General features: G+C 61.3%; 2 protein-coding genes across 3 annotated transcripts; one reads left to right on the top strand and one right to left on the bottom strand.

The window, feature by feature from the left end:
* The first annotated feature begins 4,063 nt into the window (after positions 1-4,063).
* Positions 4,064-8,373, top strand: LOC134556034 (uncharacterized). 2 transcript variants are annotated; one of them, XM_063408193.1, is made up of 2 exons: positions 4,064-5,485; positions 6,504-8,373. In XM_063408193.1, exon 2 carries the CDS (start codon positions 6,527-6,529, stop codon positions 7,649-7,651), a length of 1,125 nt encoding a protein of 374 aa, XP_063264263.1. In that variant the 5' UTR covers positions 4,064-5,485; positions 6,504-6,526; the 3' UTR covers positions 7,652-8,373. The 2 variants fall into 2 exon arrangements, with proteins under 2 accessions (XP_063264263.1, XP_063264264.1); XM_063408194.1 differs by lacking the exon at positions 4,064-5,485 and adding an exon at positions 5,512-5,865.
* A 173-nt stretch (positions 8,374-8,546) lies between these two features.
* Positions 8,547-13,150, bottom strand: LOC134556143 (PHD finger protein 13-like). The gene is made up of 5 exons (XM_063408398.1): positions 12,533-13,150; positions 10,877-10,969; positions 9,961-10,567; positions 9,604-9,642; positions 8,547-9,486 (listed from the first exon to the last, which is right to left on the bottom strand). The coding sequence occupies exons 1-5, from the start codon at positions 13,136-13,138 to the stop codon at positions 9,260-9,262; spliced, it is 1,572 nt and encodes a 523-aa protein (XP_063264468.1). The 5' UTR covers positions 13,139-13,150; the 3' UTR covers positions 8,547-9,259.
* Between the last annotated feature and the right edge of the window lie 218 nt (positions 13,151-13,368).

Genomic DNA, 13,368 nt, shown 5'->3' with positions numbered 1-13,368 from the left:
TTCATCCTGGGAAGAGCTCATAAGAGCTTTGGTAATGGGAGGCTCGGGGTGCCCTCGACATGTGCTCACAGAGTGCCTCTCACAGAGCATCCTTGACAGAGGAGCAGGGCTACATCTTTGGAGGCAGCATCGGGACAAAACTCTCAGCTGGCACAAAGCAGGGAGCCTTGGAGAAGCGCAGAAGTGCATTAGCAACGTGGCTGCATCCCAGGAAAATCACTCCATTACACCAGAGGAGAGCCATTTACATGCTCAGCTAGCATTGCAGGGTTATGCTGGCAGATCCTGGCCACCCAACCACACCCCACCACCACCAACCCCCCACCCTCTGTGCAGGATGCTGCACGCACTGCTGCGCCCCCCAGATTGTGCTCCCAGCACACGAGGTGGCACAGGGTCCCTGCACAGCCTGCTGCTCCTCCACACTTGCAGTCCCACAGTTAGGAATATCAACAGCTGCTTCCTGCCCTGACCACAGCACCCAGACAGGATCTGGAGACCAGGATGCCTCCGACCCAGCCACACCGAGCCATTAAAGATGTATTTCTTCCCAAAGCTGTTTAATTTGTCCCCAGGGCACCCAGTTTCATGCTCAGCAACGTGCCCGCTATTTGCCGTGCCGCCTGTCGGCCGGGTCACTGCCAGCTTGTTTACCAGGGACTTACTGGAGGAGCTGTCCCGGCTGCTTTTATCACTTCTCTTTACATTTACCCTCACAGAGTAAACAGGCCCCATCTGGTCCTGCCATGCTTTGTGCTGGCTGCTCTAAGCCCCGTGGTAATGAATAAAACCAGACCTGATGGTCCTCACCCCAGCCTCTTCATCCTCTTTCCCTGGGGCAGCAACTTGTCCCCAGATGCCAGCGTGGCATCACCAACAGGTCCCCAGCCCTCTCCTCATCCCCAGCGTGATTTCCAGAACCTTTACAGCTCTCTCTTCCTCTCCTCCACCTACTGCCTGCAGGAGCTGATTTAACCAGCAACAACCCCAATATAAAAGGGCTACAGCAGGCTGGGGGTAGCTCTCTGTGCTGGCAGCTAAAAACTGTCTGTGAAGGCGAGAAGGAGCTGACTCTTCCCTAGGTCAGAATAAATCAATGTTTCTCTTCTCGCCTGTGGGCAGGCTGAGTTCTCCAGCAAGGCTGCTGCAGGGAGGAAGGTGCCTGAGCCCAGTGGACCCTCCTTTGCTGCCTGGGGAGTTGTCAGAGTTTCACCTGCTGCAGCAACAGCCGCCCAAGCCGGGATTCAGTACGGTCTGGGGGAAGGAAGAGACCAAACCTGACACAGGCAAACCCAGCGGAAATTTCCACTGGTGACAGATACACAGGCAGGTTCAAGAGAAAGGATGGAAGGAGAGGAGCCCAAGCCTCTGTAAGAGTGCCTGGAGTGAGGAGCCACTGCTGGCCCTGCTGCTCAACTGCGTTACCCCCTGCTTCCCTGGCCTCCCCTCCCTGCGAGACATCCATGGGGCACAAAGGCAGAAGAGCAGGATCCATCCCATTGATCCATCCTGGAGCACTGAGAAGGCCATGGAGGCAGGAGGTGATGCTGCTGTTGCCCTATAATCATGGGACACACCACTTTGCAGAGCCCAAACAGGAGTGAAGGGGAAAGGAATTGCTGGATGAGGCAAAGCACTGTCTCCAGCCTGTGGTGCCTCCTGCTTTGTCTGCTGGGGAGTGGGAACAGAGAGCAGAGTCCACTGCACACACACGTGCAAGCTGGCACTCACACCCTGACTCCAACACCACATCCAGGACCACCACATCCAGGAGCTGCACTGCTGCTCTCACACACACAGAGCCACTAAAACCCCTGGAATAACCCATCCTTGTGTCAGGGAACAGGGGTTACTTGCCCTCAATACACCCTAACACAGGCATCCCCCAAAATAAAAGTCTCAGCCACACAGATTTCCCCTGACAAGGGCAAATCCCGGCAGGGCAGCCCCACAGAAGGGTCCCAGTGTCCCCCACCACGGGACAGCTGTGGCATGGGCCCGGGACCAGATGCTGATAACCTGGAGCAGGTTCCCAGCACTTACTGGAGCCAGCCCTGTCCGGTCCCTGCCGGATGGTGATTTCAGCACTTTTGTGGCCCTGCTGTCTCATCTCCACCTCTCACCCCTCCTATGACCCAGAGCTGCCCTGACAGCAGATGCACAACCCGGGGTCACCGAGGAATTGCGGGACACCCTCAGGGTCCCAGGCCCCCATGGTCCCTGCCCTGCCTGCCCCTAGCCCCTGTCCTTACCTGGAGAAGGAGGAGGATGAGGATGACAGAGAGGCTGCAGGCTCCTTTCAGCACCCGCTGGGTCCCTGCCCTCTGCAGAGCCCCTTCCCTGGGGATGGGTTTCCCTGTGCCTCTGTCTGGGCGGCTGCGGTACCCGGGGGATGAGCGGTCCTTCCCCGCCTCTCCCTGCTGCAGGCTCCCTCTCTGGCACTGGCTCCTTCACCGCCCTCGCTCCATCCCTCACTCCCTGTGCCAGCGGCAGAGCTGCTCCAAGCCCAGCCTCATTAAAGAGACACACTCCCTATACCGGCACCCTGCGGGGGTGGGGGGATGCTCTCACGGGGAACGCCGGGGGTCTCAGGGGACAGCCAACACCTTCAGAGAGTGACAGGCACCAGTCAAGAGCAGAGTCCATGGCTGTGGGCTTCTCTGTACCCACAGAATTGCGATGTTAGGCAAAACCAGGGTGCTGGTGAGACCCCTGGTGATGCTGCAGCAAGAAAAACCACAGGGTTTGTCTGACTGGGACATGTAACCATCCCATGTGTGCCCCCCCAGCAGATCATGAGGCAAAATAGCCCCCATCAACCAGCTGAACTCGGCAGTACAAATCATGTTGACCACAAGTGTCACAACCAGCTTCATTAGGAAAGGTCTCAGCTGCACTGAGAGCATAACAGAATGGGTGGGAGCAGGCAGATGCTCAATATCCACCACAAATCCAGACACCACTGGGCTTTCCTCATCAGCCTCCATGTGCTGCAGTGAAATCACAGCCCTGAGGAGCAGGAAAGAGGGGGGATTCAGGGACAGCCCAGCTTCTGGGTGACAAGTGTGACAAGTCCCCCTGGGGAAGGTGCAGACAGTCGGGAAATCCCAGCAAAGTCAGGACATGTCTGCTGGCAGGGAGATCTCACAGCCCAGGGCGCACTGGGAATCCCTCAGCCACCGACAGCTCCACGTTCCCAAGCAGGACCAGAGAAATCCATCAGATTTGGGCTAATCCCTGCCCTGCCTTTCCCAGGCAGCTCTCTGTGCTATAGATAGGACTGTGCTGCTGCAGCTCTTTTTATAGAGCACACGGAGAGGAGTCCCCCCCCCTGCACCACAGAACCCACCGTCACAGCCACACCAAACCTGGAGCCAGTCCAGGCACAAACTGGGGCAGAAAAATCCAGCAGCACCACAAGGGGAGCAGTCCCCAGTCCTCAGCCTGTATTTTTAGATCTCACCTCTCAAGTGACCCATATGCCATTACAGCTTCAGCTCCTTGACACGGGTTTCACAGGTGACAGCAGGAGCAACGGAGGGAAATCTCAGTGGAAAATGCTATTTGCTGCACACGGTAGCGTGAGACACACTCCTCCTTCCTGGCCCCTCACCCTGAGCTTTAGTGAACAATTATCTGGCCGAGAGGCACTCTGTGCATCCCCAGGGCCCTTGCTGGAGCACTCTGAGCCATTCTCTCTCTCCCCCATGTGAGATGCCCCATGGCCTATCACTTCCCCTCCCGGAGTGGAGAGGAGAGCTGAAGTGTGCAGCTGCTCCCCTTCCCCTTCCCTGTCCTTTACAACCACAGGAGAAGGATGCTAATCCATGTGTTATCCCCTGGGAGCTGCTGAAGGTGGCATGGTGTGCTGCACACACCTCAACACTTCCACACAATCTATGGCATGCATGGACTCCCGCTCCCATCATCACAGCAAGTGCCACAGCCACTCCAACCCCAGAAAAAAAAAATACCGCACAAGCTTTGATTTTTCTCTGAGATATCATTTCTAGGCCAAGCTGAGGAGAAGAAAAGCATCCAAATGTGAGCGCTGGTTCAGTGCCACCAGCCGGAGTGATGGAGCTTGGCCAGCCCGCAGCGTCAGACGTCGGCCCCGGTGTGACAGCAGGTGAAGAACGGCGTGTGCAGCGCCGGGGACACAGCTGAGGCTCCAGCACGCTGGCAGCCTCCAGAAGGGCTCCATCCCAACCTGCTCCCAGCTGCATCAGGTGTTGGTGTCCCTGCTCTGCACCGCCACAGCTTCCCTGCAGCAGTTTATCGCAGACACAAATACACCGGGAGGGCTTGGCATTATTCAGCAGAGTGCTGAGCTAAGACGTGTTAAACTCTGCAAACAGAGGCCCAGCTCAGCCCAGTGGCTCCATTCAGCATCCTCACACCCCAGTAACACCTCATCAGCAGCTGCAGCACAACCCAAGGAGCCGGGTATTATCCCCAAATCACCTGTCCTTGAGAAATATCACCCTGAATTATCACCCATTGACAGGGCTTGCTGGAGGGGGCACAGACCACAGAGATTTTACAAATGTTCTCAGGTCCCAATTCGCCGACAAGCCCTGTGAATTTAGCGTGAGTTTAGTTATTTTGGGAAATAACTCAAACCTGAGGCTGGCCGTAACTGTGCTCAATGCAGCTGCAGCTCCTCAGACCCCGCTGAAGATTCTACAGGCAAGGAGAGGGCCAGGGCCGTCCTGTTTAGCTGCTCCTTAAAAAGCAAGAACTAAAGCAAATCCCGAGGATGGGAGCCATGGAGGAGGAAAATGCAGTGGTGTTTCTGGTCAAAATCAGGCACACTTTGGCTTAATCTGAGTGATATTGGTCTGCCCAGCTATAGGGAGTTACGGAGGGCCTGGAGGGAGGAAATGAAACAACACAGCAGCAGAGATAGACATGGCTGGTGGAGACATCTGGGATCCTTGGGGAGAGGGGCTGGAAATGCTGCCAGCTCTTCAGCCTGCCTAAATGAAATCCTTCCAGGATGCTGGCAGAGGTAGATGGAGGGGCTGGAAGCCCCTGTGCGGCTGGCTCTGACACAGACCCAGACCACACACTGCTGGCTGCTGGATTTGCTCTCGGCAGGCGAAAATTACGGGGGCTCCCAGGCGTGGGGCGGGCCCGTGGGGGATCATGCAGCAGCCCCCCAGGGCTCGCTCGGTGGCGCCAGGCTCTTTGCAGAAAACGAAACTGCTGTGATTTTGAGGAACCTGAAACCCGAAACTCCCGTGCTGGTGACGCCTGCCTGTGCTTTGTTGGCGGCCGAGCCCCGTGCCAGGCTCGGGGGTGGGGCTGTCTCGGAGGTGCCGAGCCACCCCCGCGCCGGGACCCTTCGCACACGGCAGCACAGCGGTGCTCCAGGGTGGTATCGCCGCTCCAGCCTCCGGCCCTTCTCCGGAACGTCTGCCCGCCGTGGGACGTGGAGCTTCAGAGCAGCTTGGGCCATCGGCGCTCGGCGGGGTCCCGTCAGGTCAGCCCGTGCTTTCACAGCGGAGCTCCAGAGGCTCTGCCCTCTGCCCGCGGCCGGGGATGGGGTACGGGTGGCCAGGCTCGGACGCTTGCCCACGGGCGGGGCTGCGGGGTTTGTCCCCAGCCCGGAGTAAAATGTTGGGGCATCCCGGAGGCTCCGTGATGCGGGGGAAGGCAGAGGGATGCCGGGGCGGAGCGGGCATGCCCGGGCAGCTCCCGCGGCGCGAATGGCCGAGCCGCTGCTTCCCTCTAGCGGGGACGGCGGGCCTGGCCCAGGGCTGCGCCCAGCCCCGCACCCCCGCCTCCCTCCCGCACCCCTCGGGCCGCCGCCCTGCGGCACGTGGGGAAGGCGGGAAGCGCTTCCGGAGCGGCGGCGGAGCGGTGAGAGCGGCGGCACCGGGCGGGGCGGCTCCGCGCCGCGGTCCCGGAGCGCGCCTGGGCTCCCCGGGGTGGTGCTGGGGGTTCCCGCCCCGCGCCTGTCCGGCTCCCCCGCCGGCCGAGCGGACGGGCCCGCGGGGAGCGCGCCTGGCCCCGGGCACCAGGGGCTCCCGCGGGCACCAGGGGCTCCCGCGGGCACCAGGGGCTCCCGCGGGCACCAGGGGCTCCCGCGGGCACCAGGGGCTCCCGCGGGCACCAGGGGCTCCCGCGGGCACCAGGGGCTCCCGCGGGCACCAGGGGCTCCCGCGGGCACCAGGGGCTCCCGCGGGCACCAGGGGCTCCCGCGGGCACCAGGGGCTCCCGCGGGCACCGCTGCCGCGTCCCGGTGGAGGTGGCTCCGGGGAGCCGCTGTGCCCCCGCCCTGCCCTCGGGGCGGCTCGGGCTGGGGTGCGGCGAGGGGGGTGAGGACAGGCACCCCAGCTGAGCCAGCTGCCATTCACCGTGACACGTGAGCCGAGGGAAGGTGTGAGAGAGCAGTTCTGGCAGGGACACGGTGTGCCTTGGAGCAGGCGCAGGTGGGGTCAAGAAAAGGGAAGTAAGTGTTGTGAAGATCTGCATTAAACTTTATTCCGTGTCCGCAGTGTAAGATCTCTGACTTGTAGCAATGGGGAGACCCAGGAAGGAGTCTGCTGGCACATCGTCCCCCCGACCGGCCACAACCGCCTCCAGAACTGCCCCCGCTGCGCCCCCGCCTTCCACTTCAGCCACCCGGGCCAAGGCCACAGCTGCAGGGAGCCAGTCCCGAAGCACCTCGGCTGCCAAGGCTACCACCCCCTCACAGGGGCGGGGGACAAAGGCAGACTCTGCTCAGCCAAGATCCACAGCATCCCGCGGAGCCCGAGGAGATGCTGGGGACAAGAGCAGGGCACCCACCAGGAGTTCTGCGACCCAGAAGGTGTCTGATGCCAAGGGAGCCACTGGTGCTGCCAGAACTGACCTGTGCCCACAGAAGAAGCAAACTGGGGCTGACCCGAGCAAGGCCTGTGACCGGTTCCTGCCCCCTGTAACAAGCCAGGACATCCCGAGGGTGGAGAAGGAGACCCGAGGCCAGCGGGAGAACCCCAAGTGGTACGAGTGGCGGGAGAACCGCATCACTGCCTCCGTGGCCCCCAAAATTGCCAACAGCAAGTTTGCCAACAGTAAGACAGACGAGGTGCCCAAGTCCTACCTAAAAGAGGTGGTGGGCTCTGGCTCCAAGGTGCAGACCCCAGCCATGTCCTGGGGGATCCGCAATGAGAAGGTGGCGGTGGAGGCCTACAAGCAGAAATCACAGAAGGGAGGCAAGCCAGTGCAAGTGGAGGACTGTGGCCTTTTCATTCACCCAGACAAGAAGTGGCTTGCTGCCAGCCCGGATGGGATCATCAAGGATGCAGCCACAGGGAAGGACCTGGGGCTGCTGGAGGTGAAGTGTCCCTACAAGCACAGGAACAGGACGGTGCGTGAGGCCTGCAAGGACAAGGACTTCTGCCTGGAAGTGGATGGGGATTCCTATGCCCTGAAGAAGAATCATCCCTACTTTACCCAGGTCCAGTGCCAACTGGGAACCACTGGCTTCCAGCGGGCCGACTTCGTGGTGCACACCAACAAGGAGACAGCTGTGGTCCCTGTGGAGTTTGATGGGGAGTTCTGGGGGAAGACGGTGCCCAAGCTGGAGAAGTTTTACACGGAGGCAGTGATTCCCCACCTGGAGGAGAAGGCAGGCAGCTCTGTCTGGGCCAAGGAGGAATAGACCTGCCTGCCTACCTCGGCTGGATAGTTGCTTGGTTGCATGACTCCAGCTTTGTCCCCTAGCATAGAAGTTACCCCCAGGTTAGTTGCTGTTCCTGAACCGTTCGCAGCCTTGAAACTGAAAAGTTGTACCAGCAGGACCCTACTTGTTAAGGGTCCCCACAAACAGTGCCTTTTTGCTGCCCCAGCTAGGTCAGCACTCAGCTCCCAGAGCCTTCTTGTCCTGTCACCCTCACTGCATCTCTGACATGTCCGAACAGCATGCCTGATGGAAGCTGGCATACCTCTGGATCTGCAAGTGAAGCAAATGATATCTCTGTGTTGGAATTAGAAGCTTATTTTGTGGACAAAACTGGAACCTTTAGCATCTCAATTGCTGTCGGGACTAATTTCTAACTGCACTCCAGAGTGGAGACAGAGACAAGGAAGGTTGGTCAGAACCCAAGAGCAAAACTCTTCTTTAGAGCCAAATAGGGATGTGCCTTAAGCATTAGAGCCAGGGCACATGGACACCCTTCCTCCCTGAGCCATCAGACCTGCTGCTTCTGCGGAATAACCCATGACAGTCCCCGGGAGATGCCTGCACGCTCTGGAACACGATTCCCACTGAAGAGGTTGTCCCCCAGGCCGTGTACCCCCTGAGGACCTAGCCATGGAGCATCCCTGTAAACTGCAGCAGCATGGGGAGGTGGTCATTGCCAAAATAAATATAATTGTACTGGTCTGCTTGTTTCTTGTTGTTTTTGCAGCTTGGGATTTACCTGAGGGAGTAGCAGGGCTGAGAGGTGTCCCTACACTAGGTCCTCTTCCATCCACAGCAGAAGGGAAGCAGGGGAGCACTTGGGTCCCCCAGGGACATGAGAACCAAGGTCACTGACCTATGCCAAAGCCACCACTCTTATGGCAAAAGTATTTATTATATACATAAGACTCCAGTCACACTCCACAGGGCAAGGACCAGAATTAGCTATAATACAAATTAACTATAATACAAAGAAACTATAATACAAATTAACTATAATACAAATCAACTATAAAAACATAAAGCACTTTTGGGGCCCAGGCTTTCCACAGGAGGAGATAGGCACAGGGACGAGCCTGGGGGCTGCTGTGCGACAGGGGGCTGTCCCACACCCTGCCCCCTGCCATGGTCCCACAGTAACCAGATGTGCAAGTAGGAAAGGACCCAGTTAAGAATTAGAGTCATGGGGACTGGCAGGGGGGGCTGAGCTGAGTGTCACCAGGACAGGAGCGGGGCCTGCATCCCCCAGGGAAAGTGCAGAAGGCACATGGGCAGGGCTCTTTGGAGGGGCTGTGAGGAGGAGGTGGGATCCAACAGTTAGTGCATGTGGGGCCCCAGGAGATCACAAACACCAACACACCACCCACAGGGATGAGCATCTGGACCATCCTATTCCCCACACACTTCTGGGATAACCGAGCTCTGTGGCCAGTATCCTCGGGGAGGACACGCAGGGCAGCTTCCAGGGACCAGAGGTGTGAGGGGGACAGTCCGGCCCTGTGTCCCAGCCCCTCCCCTGCCAGTGCATTGATTGTCTAAGTCTTCAGGTTAAGAAGGGACCCCCAGCCTTCCTGCTCTGCAGGAGCATCAGTCAACGAGGCGCTTGCGGGGCACTGTCCGAGCTCGGTTCGAGCGGCGAATCTCCTGCTTGGCGTCCCGGCACCGCTGGCAGATGAAAATGTCAGGCACGTTGGATTTGCGGATCTTGGCACAAGAGAGGTGGATCCAGGTAGCGCATTCATTACATTCGATCATGGGCCTCCCTGCAAAGGGCTTCATGCAGAAGCAGGTGATCAGATCCCAGGCATCGTCATCTGCTCGGGGAGAAAGAGAGAGACACCGGTCAGACACCACCTTACCAGCTGCAGGTCTGGTTGTGGCCAGACCAGCCAGGTCTACTGGTGTTAAAAGGGACAGCCCCCCCCACTCACCTTCTGCTTTGGTGTTGGGAACTTCTGTGAATTCAACTGCTAAAGTTGCAAAAGGGGGGAAAAAGAGAAAAAAAAATCAAAACCAGATAAGTAAGGCAGCTCTCCACCCCACTTCAGACCTGTTTCAGGTCTGCACCACTTTCTCTGCAGAACAGAGGCACCAAAGGGCAAGTCAGCTTGCTGCCCTCTGCTCCTCAGTCCCCCAGATCCCAAAAGTATTCCTCTTGCTGGGAGAAGCTTGGGCTGTCGACAGGCCCTCCCCGTGGCCAGCAAGGTGGCTCCAGCTGAGGGAGGGACCATGTTTGGCCCTGGCTGCAGCACAACGGGGCCTCTGCAGTCCCCTCTGCAGACACTTACCACTGAGCTGGGAGGTGTCTCTGCTTGTATCTTCCCCTGTGCTTTGGTCCAAGGTATTACAGGGACTAGGGCTCTCTGCAGAGAAGGAGTTGTGCTCCTTAAGCTGAGGATCATCTGCTGGTTTCTCAGTTCCCTGTGCTCCGCACATCAAGTCCTTCTCCTCCATCGTTGGCTCCTCCAGGGGGGAGTTGGGCTGGGGGTCCCCAGGCGGGTTGAGGGAAGGCTCCATTAACTCCTCTTTCACAGGAGACAGCTGTCCTGCCAGTGCAGCTAGCTGCTTCACCCCATCCTGCTCCGCCCCAAAGTCCTTCCAAGCACTCAGCGGCACCCTCTTCTTCACCTCCTGCTCCAAAATGCGTTTCTTTGCTGGCGGTTTCTTCCGTTTGATTTGCTGGGGCCGGACATTGTAGAAGGCGGTGGAAAAGGCAGGGCTGTTCATCAGCAGGCCATTGCCCACAGCCCCCCGGGCCACAGCATTCCTGCTCTTCCTACTGTCCATTGGGATGTGGCCATCGGAGGAGTGAGATGAGGTCGAGCTATCGCTGTCCTGAGTGCTCCCCGTGCTGTTCTGGGGGCTCATGCTGCCTCCGTGGGTCCAGGGCACATACTAGTGGCAAGAGGGGAAGATGACGGATTAGCATGGGAGACCAGAGCACAGATGTTTGGGGTAAGGAGAGAACAACTCTCCAGCAGTGTCTACCCAAACTTCAAGGCCAGACTGGATGGGCCCTGAGCAACCTGATTTAGTGGGTGGCACCCCTGCCCATGGTGGGGGAGTTGAAATTAGATCATCTCTGAGGTCCCTTCCCCCCAAACCAATCCATGATTCTTTAAGCTTAGGAGCTGAGCCTGCACATGGCAGGGAGACAAGGAGAACCAGCATCTTTGTAAAGGAACACTGTGCAAGCCTGCTTACCTCTTCAGGGTACGGGATGTAGCCTGCATAGGCCAGAACAAAGGTGCAGAACTGGTTGAAATCTTCCACAGTTCTCCGCCGTTTCTGAAGTGGCTGCAACAAACACCACGAGTGGATTAAACTCCCGGGGTATCCCAACCCAGCCGATATCACGGCCGGCGGCAGCTCTGGACCACCCGGCAGTTTTAGAAGCACAGAACATTGAGGTCACCCAAACATCCATCCTTCCCGTAACTCTTCATCATCTGCCGAGGCAAACGCAGCCCTTCCCTTTAAACCCAGATCCCGGGCGGGGTGGTGGTGGTGGCGGGGCGGGGGGAAGGGAGGGCCGGACACACGCGACGACACCGTGACGACATGCCGGGACACCCAGAGCCTGCCAGCCGCCGGCGGAGCCCGGATCAGAGGCTGGGGGCCGGTGCCGGCATGTCCGCCCCGGGCGATGTCCCCGGGATGGGGGCCGCTCCCGGGGCAGCGCCCGGCGCGCTCGGGGCTCGGTCCCGCGGGGGGAGCGGTGGGAGGGCCGAGCGCCGCCGGCAGCCCCGGCGCGCCCCGGGGCAGCCCCGCACCCCGCGGCCGGATCGAGGGGAGCCGGGCCCGGGCCGCGGCGCTCCCCCCGCGGCGGCGGCCGGGGCCGGGAGGGGGTGTCGGGGGCCGCCCCCCCGCGCCGCCCGTCCCCGCGCCGGGCACCTGATGGCTCCCAAGATGGCGCCGCGCTGCCGGTCCTGCCCCGGCCGACCGACCGACCGACCGACCGACCGACCGACCGGCCGGGGGGACCCGCCCCCCAAACCGACACCCCCGCGCCCGCCGCAACCGCGCCGCCACGGGACCCCCGCTCCCCCCGGAACGGCGCGGAGCACCCCCGCTCCCCTTCACACACGCGCGCAGCCCGGCACGCCCGCAGCCCCCAGCCCACCCCGGAGCCCCTCACGGGGACCCCGAGAGCCGCCACCGCCCCCCCGGGGCAGCATCCCCCGCCCGTGCCCACAGCCGCCCCCCGAGGGCTCCTCTCCCACGCACAGCCCCCGCGGGCACACACGGAGCCGCCCCCCCGCGCACATACAGACACACACACACACAGAGCCCCCCCAGCCCTCCCAACCAGGCTTCCCCCTCCAGCACAGCCCCCGCTCCCCGCACAGAGCGCTCCCCCACGAGGCCTCCGCGACACACGGGCCCCCCAGCACACACACACAGAGGGAGCCACAGCCCGCCCCCGCACACACACGGACACACAGAGGGGACCCCCCCCGTACACTGCACCGAAGAACCCCCCCTGTACACACACTGAGCACAGGACGGCACCCCCCTCCCTACACACACACACACAGCGTGAACCCCCCCGTACACACACAGAGCCACAGAGAGAGGAGCCGCCCGGACACAGACGCACAGGGACCCCCTCCCCCTTTCACACACACACACAGGGGACCCTCCGAGCACACACACACACAGGAGGGACTCCCCCCCGCACACACACAGGGGGGACCCCCCCGCACACACGCAGCCACACGAGCCCACCCCCCTCCGCGCACACCGAGACGAGTCCCCCCGCTCCCGAGGGCACCTCCGCAGCCCGCCGCGGCCCCGCGGCCCCGCTGCCCGGCACGGAGCCGCCCCCCACCCCGATCCGCTCCCCACTGCCCCGCTCACCTCCTCGGGCGCCGGGGACGCGGGGCTGGGCACGGGGCTGCTCCCCGCCGAGCACGGCCCGCCGCGGGGGCAGGGCTCCGCCGGCTGCCCGCCGGCGCTCATGCCGGTGCCGGTGGCGGTGGCGGTGCCGGTAGCAGTCCCGGTGCCGGTAGCAGTCCCGGTGCGGTGCGGTGCGGTGCCCGCCGCCGGTGGGAGCGAGGCTCGAGCGCCGCCCCGGCCGCAAGGGCGGGACCACCTGGTGGCGGGGAAGGCGGGGGCGGGGCCTGGCGCCGGCCGTCCCGGTGCGGGGGGGTGCCGGTGAGCGCCCGCCTCTCCCGCTACCGAACACGGGAGCGCAGCCCGGCCGGACTGGCCCGGAGCCGCCGCCGCCGCCAACGGCAGCGCCGAGGCACCGCCCCCCGCCCGCGCGGGGTCGCGGCTCACGGAATGCCGGGGCTCGGGGGAACACCGCGTCCGAACGGTCCCCGCGCGCCGCGGCGGGGCGGCTCCCGCCCCTCCGGCAGCTCCGTCCGAGCCGGCCTGCAGCAACTCCAGCGCCGGGGCACCCGCAGCTGCTCCGGCCAACCTGCGCCACCGCCTCTCCACACTCCCAGGGAGGAATTTCATCCTAACGTCCAATGTAAGTGTCCGCTCTTTCACTTTAAAGCCATCCCCCCTTCTCTCGTCCCTATCCACCTGTGTAAAAAGTCACTCCCTCTTTTTAAAATATGTCAACAGCAACAGCCACCCCAGAATTCCCATTTTCTCGTTACTGGATGAGGATGGACACCCCCTAAGCAGACACAGACAAGGCAGAGATGGTTCATGCCTTCTTCACTTCAGCTTTCATCACCAGT

The sequence above is a fragment of the Prinia subflava genome, chromosome 11 (assembly GCF_021018805.1).
Source record: "Prinia subflava isolate CZ2003 ecotype Zambia chromosome 11, Cam_Psub_1.2, whole genome shotgun sequence".
Lineage (NCBI taxonomy): Eukaryota > Metazoa > Chordata > Aves > Passeriformes > Cisticolidae > Prinia > Prinia subflava.
The sequence above is the reverse complement of the archived record's forward strand: the minus strand, read 5'-3'. Positions and strand labels throughout refer to the sequence as shown.

Bases quoted from the DNA above. Each gene is read 5' to 3' on its own strand.
- LOC134556143 (XM_063408398.1), bottom strand. From the start codon at position 13,138: ATGAAATTCCTCCCTGGGAGTGTGGAGAGGCGGTGGCGCAGGTTGGCC. The intron at 10,568-10,876 runs GTAAGCAGGCTT...TCTTGCCACTAG, and splicing joins ACATCCCGTACCCTGAAGAG to TATGTGCCCTGGACCCACGG. The intron at 9,643-9,960 runs GTAAGTGTCTGC...TTGCAACTTTAG, and splicing joins AGACACCTCCCAGCTCAGTG to CAGTTGAATTCACAGAAGTT.
- LOC134556034 (XM_063408193.1), top strand. From the start codon at position 6,527: ATGGGGAGACCCAGGAAGGAGTCTGCTGGCACATCGTCCCCCCGACCG.